General features: G+C 45.9%; 1 protein-coding gene across 3 annotated transcripts in view; it reads left to right on the forward strand.

Annotated features, from left to right (window-relative positions):
• MIER2 (MIER family member 2) overlaps positions 1 to 17,294 on the forward strand; it is a 46,104-nt gene that overhangs the window by 8,205 nt on the left and 20,605 nt on the right. For all 3 annotated transcript variants that reach the window (XM_060232718.1, XM_060232719.1, XM_060232720.1), the window contains exons 5-9: positions 2,498 to 2,623; positions 11,639 to 11,762; positions 13,714 to 13,820; positions 15,860 to 15,929; positions 16,521 to 16,672. In XM_060232718.1, coding sequence (XP_060088701.1) covers positions 2,498 to 2,623; positions 11,639 to 11,762; positions 13,714 to 13,820; positions 15,860 to 15,929; positions 16,521 to 16,672 — 579 coding nt within the window. The remainder of the gene's footprint in view (positions 1 to 2,497; positions 2,624 to 11,638; positions 11,763 to 13,713; positions 13,821 to 15,859; positions 15,930 to 16,520; positions 16,673 to 17,294) is intronic.

Here is a 17,294-nt window from a genome sequence, read left to right on the forward strand (position 1 = left end):
TTATTTAGGATGCCCTGTCTTTTTAGACCTTGGTGTGTCCCATCCTTGGAAAGGGCCAAACTGCCCAGACTGCCTATTGTATCATCTCCAGGCCTCAGATTCAGCAGGAGCACAGCTCTTGAACTTTTCTGAGGGTTCCCCCTCTTCCTCCCCACCTACCTTGAATAGTAGGTGCAGCTGCATAATAATCCCAGGATTAGGAGAGCAGGCAACCAGCCAGCCACGGGGAGCTTTGCCACACCTCCAGCAGCCCTCATCGACCCCTGGAGAAGTTCACATCACCCTTTCTCCACTTCTTATGTGCTTTTAGGCAGCAGGTGACTTGCTGGCCTTTTGACTGGGGGGGGTGGGTGGCCCTGGAGAGCCCCAGGCGAGTGAGGCCTGCTTGAGCTGACTGGGTCTCTAGCGAGCCCAAACAGGCCTCACTTGCCCAGGGCTCTCCTTTCTTACATCGGGTTGCTTTTGGCTGGGGGGTGGGGCGGGTTATGCTAATGAGCTCTGCCACCTGTTTTTCTATAAAACAACCCCTGATCATCTCCGTGTGTGCCCTGGCCGCTGTGGCTCTTGTGGTGTGCTCCCTAGCTCAGGGGTCCCAAACTTTTTTGAGCCTGTGGGCACCTTTGGATAATTTTTTTTTTTGTATTTGTGTGTGTGTGTGCTTGGATGCCTGGAAGTCATGGTGACTTCTGGCAACCCCTAGTGGGGCTAGGATATTTTGGAGAGGTGGCCTGATACCGCCTGCCTCTGCATCTCGTCTCTTGATATTCCTTGGGGGTCTCCCACTGAAGTACTTACAAGTCCATCAACATCCTGCTGAGCTTCTGATGAGAAGAAGATATTGGATTTATATCCCGCCCTCCACTCTGAAGAGTCTCAGAGCGGCTCACAATCTCCTTTCCCTTCCTCCCCCACAACAGACACCCTGTGAGGTAGATGAAGATATTGGATTTATATTCCGCCCTCCACTCCGAAGAGTCTCAGAGCGCCTCACAATCTCCTTTCCCTTCCTCCCCCACAACAGACACCCTGTGAGGTAGATGAAGATATTGGATTTACATCCCGCCCTCCACTCCGTAGAGTCTCAGAGCGGCTCACAATCTCCTTTCCCTTCCTCCCCCACAACAGACACCCTGTGAGGTGGGTGGGGCTGGAGAGGGCTCTCACAGCAGCTGCCCTTTCAAGGACAGAGTCTCAGAGCGGCTCACAATTTCCTTTCCCTTCCTCCCCCACAACAGACACCCTGTGAGGTGGGTGGGGCTGGAGAGGGCTCTCACAGCAGCTGCCCTTTCAAGGACAGAGTCTCAGAGCGGCTCACAATTTCCTTTCCCTTCCTCCCCCACAACAGACACCCTGTGAGGTAGATGAAGATATTGGATTTATATCCCGCCCTCCACTCCGAAGAGTCTCAGAGCGGCTCACAATCTCCTTTCCCTTCCTCCCCCACAACAGACACCCTGTGAGGTAGATGAAGATATTGGATTTGTATCCTGCCCTTCACTCCGAAGAGTCTGAGTGGCTCACAATCTCCTTTATCTTCCTCCCCCACAACAGACACCCTGTGAAGTAGATGAAGATATTGGATTTATCTCCCGCCCTCCACTCTGAAGAGTATCAGAGGGGCTCGCAATCTCCTTTCCCTTCCCTCCCCGCCACAACAGACACCCTGTGAGGTAGATGAAGATATTGGATTTATATCCCGCCCTCCACTCCAAAGAGTCTCAGAGCGGCTCACAATCTCCTTTACCTTCCTCCCCCACAACAGACACCCTGTGAGGTAGATGAAGATATTGGATTTATATCCCGCCCTCCACTCCGAAGAGTCTCAGAGCGGCTCACAATCTCCTTTACCTCCCTCCCCCACAACAGACACCCTGTGAGGTGGGTGAGGCTGAGAGAGCTCTCACAGCATCTGCCCTTTCAAGGACAACCCCTGCCAGAGCTCTGGCTGACCCAAGGCCATTCCAGCAGGTGCAAGTGGAGGAGTGGGGAATCAAACCCGGTTCTCCCAGATAAGAGACCGCACACTTAACCACTACACCAAACTGGCTCTCCTTTCTTACATCGGGTTGCTTTTGGCTGGGGGGGGGGCGGGTTATGCTAATGAGCTCTGCCACCTGTTTTTCTACAAAACAACCCCTGATCATCTCCGTGTGTGCCCTGGCCGCTGTGGCTCTTGTGGTGTGCTCCCTAGCTCAGGGGTCCCAAACTTTTTTGATCGGGTTTGCCTGGACTATCCAGGTCAGGGTGGACATCTTTGAAATTCTCACACAGTGCGTTGGGTGGGCGCAGTCATGAAACAGCGACAGCAGCTGCCAAATCACTGTTTTTTTAAAAAATGCACAGCCAGTCAAATCTCCAATCAGAAGGCAGAATTTGGCAAAAGCTGGATCTGGGCCTGCCCGCTTTCTGAACACGCTTGGCAGGTGCCGTGGGACCAGGGGCACCATGTTTGGAATCCCTGCCCTAGCTGACGGAGCTTTACGATCCTGTCGTTTAGAACAGTGACATGCCATTTGAGGAACTGCTTGCCCTCTACGGCTATGAGGCCTCTGACCCCGTCTCGGAGCAGGATAGCGAGAGCAACGATGTCACGCCCAACCTTCCAGACATGACCCTGGATAAGGTAATCGTGGTTTGCAGCTTCTAAGCCTTTCCTGCTTCTGGTTCTCATATTTGTTTTTGTTTTACAAGCCTCTGAAGCCTGCGGGGCAGTGGCTCTGAAACTGTGGCGTCTAGAAATCTCTAGGGCGCTCAGCGGCAAATGTGGATTTTCTTCTGTATAAGTCGCTAAGTGACCATAAAGTAAAGCCTGGTGTTGAGTATTGTGGTACGTTGAAGAATATTAAACTTAGAGAATAAAATACAGCACTTAACACTAACTCTGATGGGAGATTCCTGCATTTTCCATTGGAGAGGTGGGAAGGTAAGGTAGAATTACTTTGCAAGCGGGTCCCCACAAGCAGAGGATGTTTGAAAGTGATTGATCTTCTTCGTGGTCTCTGTGCAGTCCCACACATGGGTTTAGCCGCCAGGACGAACCCTACGTGGTTCGTCCTGGCGGCTAAACCCATGTGTGGGACTGCACAGATGACCTCTCGAAGATCATCAGTTACAGTTAAGAAACCTGTTTTTTCTTCAAGAACCCCTGTTGTACCTTTATGAAATGGATGTAGAAAAAGCCCTGGTATCTTATCTATCATCCCAATCTGTCTATCATCCCAATCTGTGTATCATCCCAATCTGTCTATCTAATCTGTTTTCCTGTCAACTCACAGCCCATTTATGGCAACCCCATAGGGTTTTCTAGGCCAGAGGTATTCAGAGGTGGCTACTGTTCTTGCCTACCTCTACGTCACAACCCCGGTATTCCTTGGAGGTCTCCCATCCAAATACTGACCAGGGCCAGCCTTGCAGTTTCTGACATCTGATGGGAACAGAATACCCTGAGCTATCCATTTCAGGACCCCACAATCAATAGCAACAACCCATCCTCTGCAAAACTCAGAGAGTATCTGCACCATAGTCTTGTCTCTAGAGGTGGAAAAAAAATCTGAGAACTGTGCTTGGCTGAGGAGGGGAGAGGAATTCAGGATCTCTGAGAGAATGTCTCAGCACACCATAAGAAGCTGCACTTCCTAGGATTCTTGGATTGCTAAACTGTCTTAAAACCAATCTAATAAATTTGTGGGTGTTGCTGTGTCCTCAGCAGTTCACCAGATAACAGTAAGGTGAGCTCACTGTTGGGCCAAGAATTCCCTCTGTAGGCCAGAGTTCTCCAGAATCAATAAGAAAACTTTGACGGCTCTCTTACAAGTCCATCAACACAGACCACAAATGCAATGCAAACACATAAGACATAGTGAAAGTTACACTGCATACTGTGCCACACAAGAGGGGTTGAGGTGAGCTGTGATCAAGCCAACAGTGGTCAGCTGCTGCTGCTTCTTTTTTTTTACCTTTTAACTAATTAAAATTGGTTGGTTGGTTTATTTACTAATAATTGGTTGGTTGGTTGGTTCATTTATATCCTGCCTTTTCTTGTGGTTTAAGGTGACTTACAGTAATAGTTAAGAACAAAGTTTGAGTCCAATGGCATCTTTAGGACCCACAAAGTTTAATTCTGGGTATAAGCTTTAATATGCCAGTTTGGTGTAGTGGTTAAGTGTGCGGACTCTTATCTGGGAGAACCGGGTTTGATTCCCCACTCCTCCACTTGCACCTGCTGGAATGGCCTTGGGTCAGCCATAGCTCTGGCAGAGGTTGTCCTTGAAAGGGCAGCTGCTGTGAGAGCCCTCTCCAGCCCCACCCACCTCACAGGGTGTCTGTTGTGGGGGAGGAAGGTAAAGGAGATTGTGAGCCGCTCTGAGACTCTTTGGAGTGGAGGGCGGGATATAAATCCAATATCATCTTCCAATATCTTCTTCTTCATATGCATGAAGAAGTGTATGTGCAAACAAAAGCTTCTACCCAGAATGAAATCTTGTGGGTCTTAAAGGTACTTGAGTGGACTTGCATTTTGTTCTGTTGCTTCAGACCAACATGACTGCCCGCCTGAATAACAGCGAAGAGCATTTGCAGTTAAAACCAAATATAAAATAGTAAACCCCAAATCCCAAAAGCCCCTGTAAAAGACACCTCCCAATTCAAACACCTCAAAAGCCTTGGCAGGCAGGCAGGCCTTGCAGCACCTCTTGAAGATCATGGTGGGGGTGGGGGGACCTTTAGGGAAGTAGGCTGGAGCCACATGGAAAACTGGCTGAAGTAATCTCAAGAATCCAGTGGGAAAGACGGTGCTGCGTTTTACCGCTTCACTGCCACACAAGCCATCAATTTATTTGTTATTTGTAGTCCATTTTTTTCACTGGGATAAGGTAGATTGCACAGTGGAGCCTCCTTACATAGAATCATAGAGTTGGAAGGCTCCTCTAGGGTCATCTAGTCCAACCCCCTGCACAATGCAGGAAAATCGCAAGCACCTCCCCCACACCCCCATTGACCTGGGCTCCTCACACAGAAGATGGCAGAAAACCCACAAACAATCCTCCAGAATCTCTGGCCAAACTTGCCTGGAGAAAAATTCCTGCCTGATCCCAAAGTGGTGAACAGCATGCCCTGGGCATCTAAGAAAGGGCCATGAGAACTAAGCACTGATGCAACCCATCGTGCCTCTCATGATCTACCTAAGTTTACAGAATCAGCATTGCTGTCAGATGGCCATCTATCATCTTGTTTGAAAACCTCCAAGGAAGGAAAGTCCACCACCTTCTGAGGAATCCTGTTTCACTGGGGAACTGCTCTGTCAGGAAGTTCTTCCTGATGTTTAGTCAAAAACTCTTTTGACTTAATTTCAACACGTTGGTTATGGTCTGACCTGGGGCCATAGAAAACAACTCTGCACCATCTGCTTTATGACAGCCCTTCAAGTACTTGAAGATGGTGATCATATCTTCTCAGTCATCTCCTCTCCAGGGGAAACATACCCAGCTCCTTCAACCTTTTCTCATAGGAAGGTCTCCAGAGACCCCTCACCATCTTAGTTACCCTCCTCTGGATACTCCAGCTTGTCTATATCCTTCTTAAATTGTGGTGCCCAAAACTGAACACAATATGCTAGGTGAGGTGTAACCCAGAGCAAAGCAATACCATCACTTTGCGTGATCTGGACACTATACTTCTTTTGATACAGCCCAAAATAATATTTGTCTTTTTAGCTACCACATCACACTGCTGACTCATGTTCGGTATACTAAGACGCACAAATTCGTTTCTCACATACTACTACCAAGACAAGTCTCCCCCATCCTATAGCCCTAAATGCAGTACTTTACATTTATCCCTATTAAAATACATTTTATTTGTTTTAGTCCAGTTTTCCAGCCTGTCAAGATCATCTTGTATCCTGACTCTGTCCCAATTTAATATCATGTACACATTTAATAAACATTCCCTCTATTCCTTCATCCAGAGCATTTATAAAGATATTGAACAAAATAGGTCCCAGGACAGGTCGACTTGTCACAAGAGGATGAGGAACCATTCACAAGCACTCTTTGGGTGCAATCTGTCGACCAGTTACAGATTCAGCTAACAGTATCAGGACCCAAACTGCATCTTACCAATTTGTTAACAAGAATAGTATGTGGAACTGTATCAAAAGCTGTACTTATTTTTCTATTTTTTTAACTGAAATAGAAAAACATACAACCAAACTTTAAAACATAATAGCCAGGGATACCATCAACACTCTGTTACAAACCCTATGTTCACAGTTACCAACCATCTAGCTTTAGTTGCATTGAGGGAATTATATTCTTACTGAACAAAAACTCTTAAAATTTGTCCATGTTTCATCATACTCTGATAAGGGAATTACTGCACAAGAGTCCCCCAAAAATGGATTATGAATAATCCTGCCCATCAAAAAATTGTTCCAGAGTTTCTGGTGCCATTGTCTAAGTTAAGAACTTGTGGGAGACTTCCAATTCTTGGCAATAACCGAGCGAGCAGAAGCAACCAATGTTGAGACAAAGGTCTTGATGGTTTTATCTATCATTGAATTAGCCCAAAGATCCAATAATAAGAATTCTGGGGAATAAGGCAATGGAAGACCCACCATGTTGGAAATCTCTTTATGAAAAAGCCGTACTGAAATAAAGACAAACAATGTCTTACAGCAATTCCCCTGATCCAGTGAGGTAGTAACTTTCTCCAAAAAAGAGATAAGGTCAATCTGACATGACCTGTTCTTGAGAAACCTATGCTGGCTCTTAGTAGTTAAAGCCATCCTTTCTAAATGTTCCAGGACTGACTGTTTGATTATTTGTTCTAAAACTTTTCCAGGTATAAACGTCAAGCTGACCGGTTTGTAGTTACCCAGATCCTCCTTTTAACCCTTCTTGAAGATGGGGACAACATTTGCCCACTTCCAGTCTTCTGCCACCTCACCTGTTCTCCAAGAATTCTCAATAACAATTGCAGAGGCTCAAAAATTACATCTTTCATATCTTTTAATAGTGCAGTTCATCTGGACCCAAGAACTTTGTTTCATTTAAAGAAACTAGGTGTTGATGTACTAACCATAAGCTGATCCTAGGTTGGAACTTCATACCCTCATCATATGTTCTGGTTTTGCTATGTTGAGCACTGTTCCCCTCAGAAGAGAAGACTGAGGAAAAGTAGGAATTGAGGAGTTCTGCCCTCTCTTCACCACCTGTTACATTGTCACATTCCTGTCCCCGCAATGGGCCTACCATGTTCTTGCTCTTTTTCTTACTTCGTACATAAGAAACGAACCCTTTTTTGTTGTTTTTAGCATCTCTTGCTAGCCTCAGCTCATACTGAGCTTTAGGTTACCTAACTTTCTTTTTACAAGCACTGGTTATTTGTTTATATTCATATTTGGTTATAAGGCCCTCCTTCCATTTCCTAAATGAGTCTTTTTTATTTCTCAAATCTTTAGAGAGCTGATTATGGAGCCACCTTGGCTTTTTTAGGCACTTCCCATTTTTCCTTTTCATAGAAATCTTTTGTGATTGTGCCTTCAATATTTTGCTTTTAAGAAACTCCCACCATCTTGAACTCCCTTCTCCTTAAGTATATCTGGCCAGTGGGATTCTACCTAGCATAACTTTAAGGTTGTCAAAATTTGCTTTCCTGAATTCCTGCCTATACATTTGACTATGTACAGCTTTTCCCTTCCCCAAGACTAAATCCCAAAACTACATGGTAACTCCTGCCCAGGGTGCCACTACTTTCACCTTGTCAACCAGTTCTTCCCTTTTTGTGAGAATCAAGGCCAAGATAGCAGATCCCCTTGTTTTCCTCTCCACTTTCTGAAAATGAAGTGTCAGCATGACCAGTCAGGAGTTTGACCTTTCTTTTTCAGGAGAGTTGGACCTCCAACAGATATCTGGGTAATTGAAATCTCCTGTGACGACTGTGTCCCGTCTCTTTGAGAACTTCGCAATCTGTTCCAGGATTGTCTTATCCAAGTCCACCTCCTGGCTTGGTGGTCTATAGCAGACTCCTGCTATAGTAGCACCATTATTTCTTACTCTTTTTATTCTTACCCAGAGACTCTCAACTGAACTTCCATGCTCAGATTCACTTATTTCCTCACAAGTATATACCTCCTGCACATATAATGTGATTCCTCTGCCCTTCCTTATTTGTCTGTCCCTTTTAAATGAGTTGTATCCCTCAATCCTAATATTCCAATTGTGAGTATCATCTCATCAAGTTTTAGCAATGCCAAATATGTCATAGTCATCTTCCTGTATTAGGGTTTCCAGTTCCTCCTGCTTGTTACCCATACTCTGTGCATTAGTGTAGAGAGACATCAGAGTCCATGTTTACATCTCTCTACTTAGCTGCGAGTTAATGTTACCTAGCATGTGTGCCACTCCCCATGGAACTTGAGTCTTCTTATCCTCCATTATTGGCGTCATACTAGGCTTTGAATTTTTGTCTTGCTCCCCCTTAAGATTTTTGTTTATTAGGTTTACAAGGCTCTTGCTACATTTTCCCTACCTTTGTGATGTGCAAACCATCTCCCAATAGAAGAGCTCCATCTCAAAATCATAATTAATTGTTCAAATGGTCCAGCCTTTCCTGATGACACCATTTATGTAGCCAGTCATTTATCTGCAGTATTTTTTCCCTTCCTTAGCCACGGCCTTCAACAGGAAGGGCTGATGAAAACACAACTGGTGCTCCTCCCAGGTCTTTCACCTACTGACACAGAGCAACATAGTCTTTTTTAATGTGTTCTGTGCTGTGCCAGGCAGTATCATTTGTACCCACATGGATCAGCAAGAAAAGATAATAATCCCTGGGCTTGATGAGCCTCCCTACAGTCACATCCTAGATGTGTGCACCCCATAGGCAACATACCTCTCGGGACTACAAGTCTGGTCAGCACACTTTGGGCTCTACCCCTCTGAGTAGGGAATCCCCAATTACCAGTACACATCTTCTCCTGTATCGGGGGGCGGGGGGGGGCGGGCAGAAGCTTGAGTCCTCTCTTCCATGGAGGCCTGAGAAATTTCCTTCAAGCTTCACGGAGGTTGGGGAAGTAGCCCTTGTTCCAGTGGTTCAGAATCAATATCTGTGGGGAGATCCTGGAACCGATTGCTTAGCAGCAGAGGCTCAGAATGACTCCTGATCATTCTGCTTCTGTGGGTTATCTCTTTTCATGTGCCCTCTTGCTGTATTAGGCGCTCCCCCATTCAATGAGGTAGCTTTTCCTGTTGCCTTTTCAAGAGCACGTCAAGCATGAAGTCTTCACCTTCCCTTATAAACTGGAGTGTGAACAAATGTTCCTCAAGTCCCTGGATCTGCTCCAGTAGAGCTACCAACTTGCACTTGCGGCAGGTGTAATTGCTGTTTCCCACAGGTAAGAATGCCACAGACTTTGAATGTTACTGCCTCTGCTCCATGCTGCAATCCCATTTCGAATTTCAGATCCAGCCCAAATTAGTTCTGTTTATCTAGTACCTCCCTGAAAACTCCACTGCCAAACAATGCTCCCTCTAAGCTGTGGATCCCTGTGAACAAAAATTTTACTTTGTGAGCTACTGGCATTAAAGTTGTGAGCGAGTGATTTGGCTACTGCATAAATTAGTTTGCTCTGGGGCCATCTTTCCTGAGCTAAAACAAAATGTGTGAGCTGTAGGCTAAAAAACGGTGAGCTAACTGACACTAACTGAGCTTAGAGGGAACACTGCTGCCAAACTTGCCTCCCAAGACTACTTGTGAATAGCTACTCACCTTCCTACTTGGCCCTCAGGCCAAACCTCCAGGCTAAGAGCCACAGGGCAAGAGTCCTTGAACTCTCACCCTTTGACTTGCACCAAAGGCTCATTCTGAGTCACAAAGCTACCTCATTGAATGACGTGCACCTAACACAGCAAGAGGGCACATGAAAAGAGGTAACCCACAGAAGCAGGATGATCAGGAGTCATTCTGAGCCTGAGGCAAGGAGAAGCCTTGCCATTTAAAGGCTCACAGCCCCCATCTCTGACTCAATAGCTAGAGCAACAGTAGAGAGTGGAGCCAGCAACAACCCCCAGGCAAACAGGCCCTCCTCTCTCAGCAACAAACCAGGCAAAAACCACACAGAAACAATCAGAAACTCCTCTCCAGCAGGCCTCAAGCACTCGTATAGTTCTTTCTCACAACAAACTCAGTTAATGCTCCTCAGCAGTTTAGGAAAAGGAAAATTAACACTCATCTCACCAGTAGTTCTGTCCCAGCTCCTTCCCCCAGCACAGCTGAGTCAAATTTTACAGAGCATGTTGGGAAGGAAGGTTCAGCCAGCTGTTCTCCCTGACATTTTTGTTATTATCATGAGTAACAAAATCACATCTTAAGAACAATTCAAACCAAGAAAAATACATAATCAAAACTGTTTAAACCATGGGTGTCAAATGTCCAGCCTGCAGGCCAGAACGGGAGAACAGGGCTTTAATCAGGCCCATGGGGCTCTTTTCTCCCCCCTCCTTCCCCTCCTGTCCTCACCCTTTGAAGCTCCAAGGCTGACAAAGTTCCCTGCTTTTTTAGTTCCTGGCTCTTTCTGCCTTGTCTTTGCTAGCTGCAGCAGGAAGCAAAGCTGCAAGGAAAACGTGGAATGGACCTTCTCGTAACGTCTCTGTGCCCAGATAGATAGGGCTCAGAGACCTTAATGGAAAATTCATTCCACATTTTCCTTGCAACTTTGTCTGTGCTGCGGTGTGTTTCAGTGGAGTGGATATAGTTTCACTTTCAGCATTTCTATAGCCTGCTGAAACTCACGCTTCCTGGAGTTGTGTCCTTACAAATAAAGGGTTGATGCAACTTGTCTCTGCTGAATGGACGTGACTTAGTGAGTACTCTAACTCGGGAACCCACAGCCAAAGGGGGGGATATTACACCGGAGAGCCACTGCCAATCTGAGTAGATCCCGAGAGGGAGGGGAGCTTGCAGTGCCATCTCATTGTTTCCCCCAAGCTCAGAGCATTTTATATTTTTACTTTCTGCTGTGATCCTTGTGCTTTTTCATGATATTTTATTTTTAAAATTGCACTGCCAGTTCCTACTATTCCCCCATCTTTCCATTTTAAACAAAATATTGCAAGAGTTTTAAGCATGTTTGTATTTTAAGTTTGGAAATAATATTTTTTGTTTGTCTGTGTCCTTTATAAAGCTTGTGTCTCCACTACCTCAGATTACATTTTATGACACGTATGGTCCAGCCCCACAAAGTCCCATTTGTGTCAGATCCAGCTCTCCTAACAAATGTTTGACATTCCTGATTTGAACCATAGCTAAAATATACGTATTTTAAAAATCTATAAAAGCAACAAAACCTTGGGCAGGAAGAAGGGATCACTGATAGAACAGCAAACAAAAAGGTACAGTACAGTACAACTTCCATCTTGTTGGGATTAAGCTGCAGTTTATTAGCCCTTGTCCCTTTGGGATGAGTTTACTCTGGCCTCTCGGATTCCTGGGCCAACTGTTCTCCTTCCTGGTACAAATAAATACATAAAAGATGATCATACACAAAACTTGAAAGAATTATGCATATTAACAAAAAAAATTAAGTAATTCATCTACTGAAATTCTTAAACAACCCTTCCCTTTTCATTGTCCACGAAAGGAGCAAATAGCAAAGGATTTGCTTTCGGGGGAAGAGGAAGAGGAGACGCAGTCTTCAGCAGATGATTTGACTCCTTCAGTTACATCCCATGATGCATCGGATCTTTTCCCTAACCAGCCTGGTTGTAAGTTTTACCAGTGTCTTGCAAACCACAAGCATTTAACAGTTTGTGTAAGAGAAGAAAGGGCAGATTTGACACCATCCTGCATACAGATAAATAACCATGAGAAGACCAGATTTAGTCCTCTTCTCTAACATGTTGTGTGCAGACAACTGGCTCCAGTTCCAGCATCCTTCCCCTGCACCAGCAGCCTGAAGGTGATATAGTGCAGCTTAATTCTGGGAAGAACAGCATCATCAAAATGTTGTTTAAAAACCTATCATGGTAGGTGGCTAATTTCTCCTTCCTCTTCTCCCCCTGCCTCTCCACTGCTGGGTCCCTTGGATCAATCCCACCATGAGTGATACTTCCCCCCCCCCAAGCAGCCTTTCCCTGAAGCAGGAGGAAGCATTGGGAAAAGCTTTCTTGCATCAGAGGAAAGCAGAGTGAATCAGTGAGTTCCAACTGAGTAATTCCTCTCAGATGGCCAAAGAAAGTAACGAGTTTATCGTTGATTCGTCATCTTGTCCTTAAATAGCAAAACTTTTGAAAGGTAAATTGATTTACAAATTACTGTAGTCTCAATAAAGGTGTCTGCTTAAATTTTTAAAAATTAAGTGATTCATCTACTGAAATTCTTGAAAGAACTCTTCCCTTTTGAGTGGCAGTGAAAGGAGCAAATAGCAAAGGATTTGCTTTTGTGGGAAGAGGAAGAGGAGATAAGTTTATCTTGCTGTCTTTTAAATTATCTTAAATTGTGTAAGTGTTCTAAAATCTATTGACTGGTTTTTAATGTTTTCTATTGTGGTGTTAAAGAGCCCCGTGGCGCAGAGTGGTAAAGCTGCAGTACTGCAATCGGAGCCCTCTGCTCACGACCTGAGTTCGATCCCAGCGGAAGCTGGATTCAGGTAGCCGGCTCCAGGTTGACTCAGCCTTCCATCCTTCCGAGGTCGGTCAAATGAGTCCCCAGCTTGCTGGGGGGAAAGTGTAGATGACTGGGGAAGGCAATGGCAAACCACCCTGTAAAAAGTCTGCTGTGAAAATGTGAAAGCAACGTCACCCCACAGTAAAAAATGATTGGTGCTTGCACAGGGGACTTACCTTTACCTTTTTTTTTTATTGTGGTGTTACTTGCCCTGAGTCTGCTTGCAAGGAGGGTGGGCTAGAAATATAAAATAATAAACAATATGAGATTCCCTACTCCTGTGCTGTGTCGAGTGTTTCCTTGATTGTGATCCCATTAACTTTTTTTCAAGGAGGTTTTGATTCTGATCTCCAGCAACGGTCCACAACCAAAATAGCTTCCCTGAATAGACTGACCTTGGCCCTAATTCTGGGCCTCATTGGATGAAATTTGCTGCCAACAGAATAACCGAGTAAAGTTTTAATTGTATTATCTGTAGATTAAGATTGTGGTTTTATGCAAAACTATTTTAGGGGCAAGATCAATTGGCCTGAGGGCTGTGATTTGAATTGCCAGGGTGAAAGGAGACCAATGGAATCCTTGTTTCCCTGTTTTGAAATTCATCCACTTCCTGTGTTTGTGTTAACAGGTTGCTGTAATGATTAAAGCGTATTGGTTTGCAACTAAAGTAGAACTTTTTGACAACTGGGAGCATAATTGGAGCATACCTTTGATAGTCATAAAATCCATCTGGCTTTTTTCACTGGAGGGTGATATCACAAGGTTGATTTTTTTTTTTCTTGGCAAGTGGAGATTTGAACCTAGTCAGGTGTTCTAACCACCACACCACCAGCTCTTCTTAGTAAACATTGCAACCTCCTCATTATTTTTTTATTAAAAGTGTTCTGAAGCTAGCTACCCTTTTTAATACAATTTTCTTTGTGAATTCTCGTGCTTTAAATGTTATGGTTTGCTGTTTAAAGTAGCTTTAACCAAACGGATAGGACAGAACAAAATAAAACTCAGTCAGCCAGTGAGTAAAGCTTAGCCTTGTCTTCCTTTTTCCATAAGCCAACTTCCTTGCTGAGGAAGACAAGGGGCCCAGCTCGTCCCCCTGTGCTTCCTTCTCGGCTGAAGACTCTGAAGAGGACTCCATCCCCCCCAGCGACTGTAAGAAGGTCAGTAGTTTGTGGGGGAGGGGCTGGCCAGAATTACAGGTGGAAAGGAGGGCTGGGGAGCTGAGGCCTTCTGGCTCCATGTATGTTATTTCATTTATATCCCACCTTTCTTCAGCCAGGGAGTTCAAGATATCTTATCGACACATGAAACTTGCCTTCTAGTGAATCAGACCCTCGGTCCATCAAGGTCAGCATTGTCTACTCAGACTGGCAGTGGCTCTCCAGGGCCTCAGGCAGAGGTCTTTTCACATCACCTCCTGCCTGGTCCTTTTTTAACTGGAGATGCTGGGGATTGAACATGGGACCTTCTGAATAACCATCCAATAAATTAGAATAAATAAGTGGGGGCCCTTGAGACTTGCCAGGGGGAAATCGCTGTCTTCCCCTCTGCTATTGCTGCTGCCGCCATTCTCCTGCTTGCTAAGCCCAGTGTGACTCCAGGCCACCTCTGGGAGTGTTCTTGGGCACTGCAGCAGCCAGTCCTGGGAGCGCTTCTGGACGCCACCATGGCCAGGCCTGCAGCTTGACCTGGTGTTGCTCCTGGACTCTGCTGCTGGGTCTGGTCCAGCTCCCAACCTCCTCCAAGACACAGAAGATAAGCCACTGTCCGTGTGTGTGCAGACCACCCTTTTTATTTCGGGAGGGTTTAAATCCCTCAATGTAGTTTTTTTTTAAGTTTTCAGATTTTTCTGCAAAGTTTGCAGAACTGTCTGATTTGTGCATATTTCTCAAGGCCCCTAGTGATACTAGCCTGATTGACATTCTCTGTAATAGGAGTTCCATGGGAAAAGGGCCTGCTAAAAAGTAAAAAGAAGAGCCCCGTGGCGCAGAGTGTTAAAGCTACAGTACTGTAGTCCTAAGCTCTGCTCACGACCTGAGTTCAGTCCCGGCGGAAGCTGGGTTCAGGTAGCTGGCTCGAGGTTGACTCAGCCTTCCATCCTTCTGAAGTCGGTAAAATGAGTCCCCAGCTTGCTGGGGGGGGAAAGTGTAGATGACTGGGGAAGGCAGTGGCAAACCACCCTGTAAAAAGTCTGCTGTGAAAACAACGTCACCCCAGAGTCGGAAACGACTGATGCTTGCACTACCTTTACCTTTAAAAAGTAAAAAGATGTGGATTTTCAGGGGCATTTGAGGGGTAACGCAGGGTGCCAAAACCTGTGCCTGCCTCAGAGATGCAAATTAGGGGATGGGGACATGCATGCCTTTCCCCAGTCAAAGCTTTTCCCTTGCCGCCCATCCCCACAGCTGTTCTTCTCCCTGTCCTAATGAAGGGAGGAAGCAGTAGGGAAGGGGAGGAGTCATTATGTTTGCAGTATCAGAAAGGAGGAGGCAAGAGGAAGCTGTGCCTTCCATTCAGAAGTTTAGCTTTGTCAGTTAATGAAGCTTGGGAAGGGTAGGGTGTCCCTAGAAGTGTCGCAGGAGAGTGTGTCCACAGAGATTGTTCCAGGCAATAAGGGGCAGAAAAGGGTGGAGTCGCTTGAGGAAAGTAGAGCTCTTATAGAAGGTGGAGGACTGATGGTCATGGGCAGGGAGATGTCAGGATAAGGACACGGTAAGAAGTGTGCACCATCCAGGAGCTGAAGGGCTTGGTAGAGAGGCTGTGCACCATCTGGGATGCAAGAAGGGGTGTTGCACTTTTGGGCTGATGGGGAGAAGATTGTAGATGTGGAGACAGGAGATGCCAAGAAAAGGACCGACAGGGGACCCGCCATTTAAAACTGCCTGCAGTTTGTGCCAGGCAAACACCACCTCACCCTGTTTTGCCTGCTGAATGCAAACCTGGAATTGGGAAGTCTGTGTTTGTGGCGGAAACTCTAGTTCCAGCCTGCAGCCACCAAGAGTGGGGATCAGAGAGAGAGAGGACCTGGCCTGGTTGGGACCATTTTACAGTTTTCATAAAAGTTCCATGGACCATAACAGTGGTACTGTGAGCTTTTTGGAGTTGCATGCCGTTGTTGTGTCTCGGTAGAATCTGAAAGCATCCTTCCATCTCAGACCTCTCTTTGCGTGTGTGTGTGTATGTGTGTGTGTTTTCACAGGAGATTATGGTTGGGCCGCAGTACCAGGCAGCTGTCCCTCTCCTCCAGTGGAACAGGCATGGCGAAAAAGGTGGGAGGCCCCTCCTGGCAGCATTTGCCCTCTTCTAGCCTGTGTTTTCATGCTAGCTGGTGGTTTGAGATTCTAGGCAATTGCCTTGCAAGCATTTCAGTTTCAGTGGCAGTGGGATATTGGATTTAAGTTTCTGGGAAATATAAGATGTCCTTTTAAAAAGCAAACTTTAAAGGCCAGAGATGAGGGGCAGCTTACAGCATCGTTTGTCTAGCTCCAAGGCACTTGGTTTTAAAGGGATGAGAAGTTAACATTACGTTCCTCTTGCAACCACACTGTAAGGGTAAGGCTGGTCAATTTTATCCCCACTTAGTTGGTGGGAACGGAGACTGTGAAGATACGACTCTGTGCATCTTCTGAACCAGATTTGAGCGATTTGAATAAATGACAAATTCAGCAACCCAGTATAATTTACTGTTTTGCATAATTTATGCTGCTGTTTTTGCTATTGTTCATAAGACTGGTTTTGAAATTAAGGGGGGGGGATTGGGTGTATTAAAGCCCTCCCCTCCACAACTCCTCTGGCTTGTTGCTGGACCTGCTCTTGTTCTTTGCTCACCTTTGACCTCCTAACTGATGTTTCTCTTCTAGTCTATGAAAATGATGACCAGTTGCTTTGGGATCCCAATATCCTCCCTGAAAGAGAGGTGGAAGAGTTCCTTTACCGTGCTATCAAGAGGCGGTGGGATGAGGTCTCCAACCCCAGCCTTCCAGAAGGAGAGGTGGTGAAGGATAACGAACAAGTGAGGATGGGGGTGGGGGGTTGGAATCTGCAAACCGTGTTGCTGCAGGAGTGCTGTGAGAGCATGGTGAGAAAGGCACTCGTTTTCTTGTGAGGCCGCAATACCCACCTGCAGAGGAGGCTTCCCTCTGCTTCCTGTATGAGTCACTGCTCATTAACTCTCTGCTGGGAAGGGGCAGCAATTCTGCCTGTCCTCTCTGCATTGGCTACTGCTACATCTTTCAAGCAGTGTTCCCTCTAAGCTGAGTTAGTGTGAGCTAGCTCACAGTTTTTTTAGCCTCTGACACACATTTTTTTTCTTAGCTCATGAAAAATGGTCCCAGTAGCTCACAACTTTAATGCCAGTTGCTCACGAAGCAGAATTTTTGCTCACAAGACTCTCAAGCCTTCCTGATGTGGAGGCACTGTAGGCTTACCTGCAAGCAGAGTAAGCATTCCTTGAACTTGGGCAGAAACTGAAGAGGGAAGACCGTCCTGATGCTTCAGCATCCCCAGCCTAATGCCCTTTGGAATGAAGGATGCTCCCAGTTTTCACCAACAAGTCTCTGCTTTTTGTTGGCTTGGTTAGCCATTCAGAATTGCTTGTTGTTTCAGAGTGACTGACGCAAGGTAGTCTGGCTAGG

The sequence above is a fragment of the Heteronotia binoei genome, chromosome 2 (genome assembly GCF_032191835.1).
Source record: "Heteronotia binoei isolate CCM8104 ecotype False Entrance Well chromosome 2, APGP_CSIRO_Hbin_v1, whole genome shotgun sequence".
Lineage (NCBI taxonomy): Eukaryota > Metazoa > Chordata > Lepidosauria > Squamata > Gekkonidae > Heteronotia > Heteronotia binoei.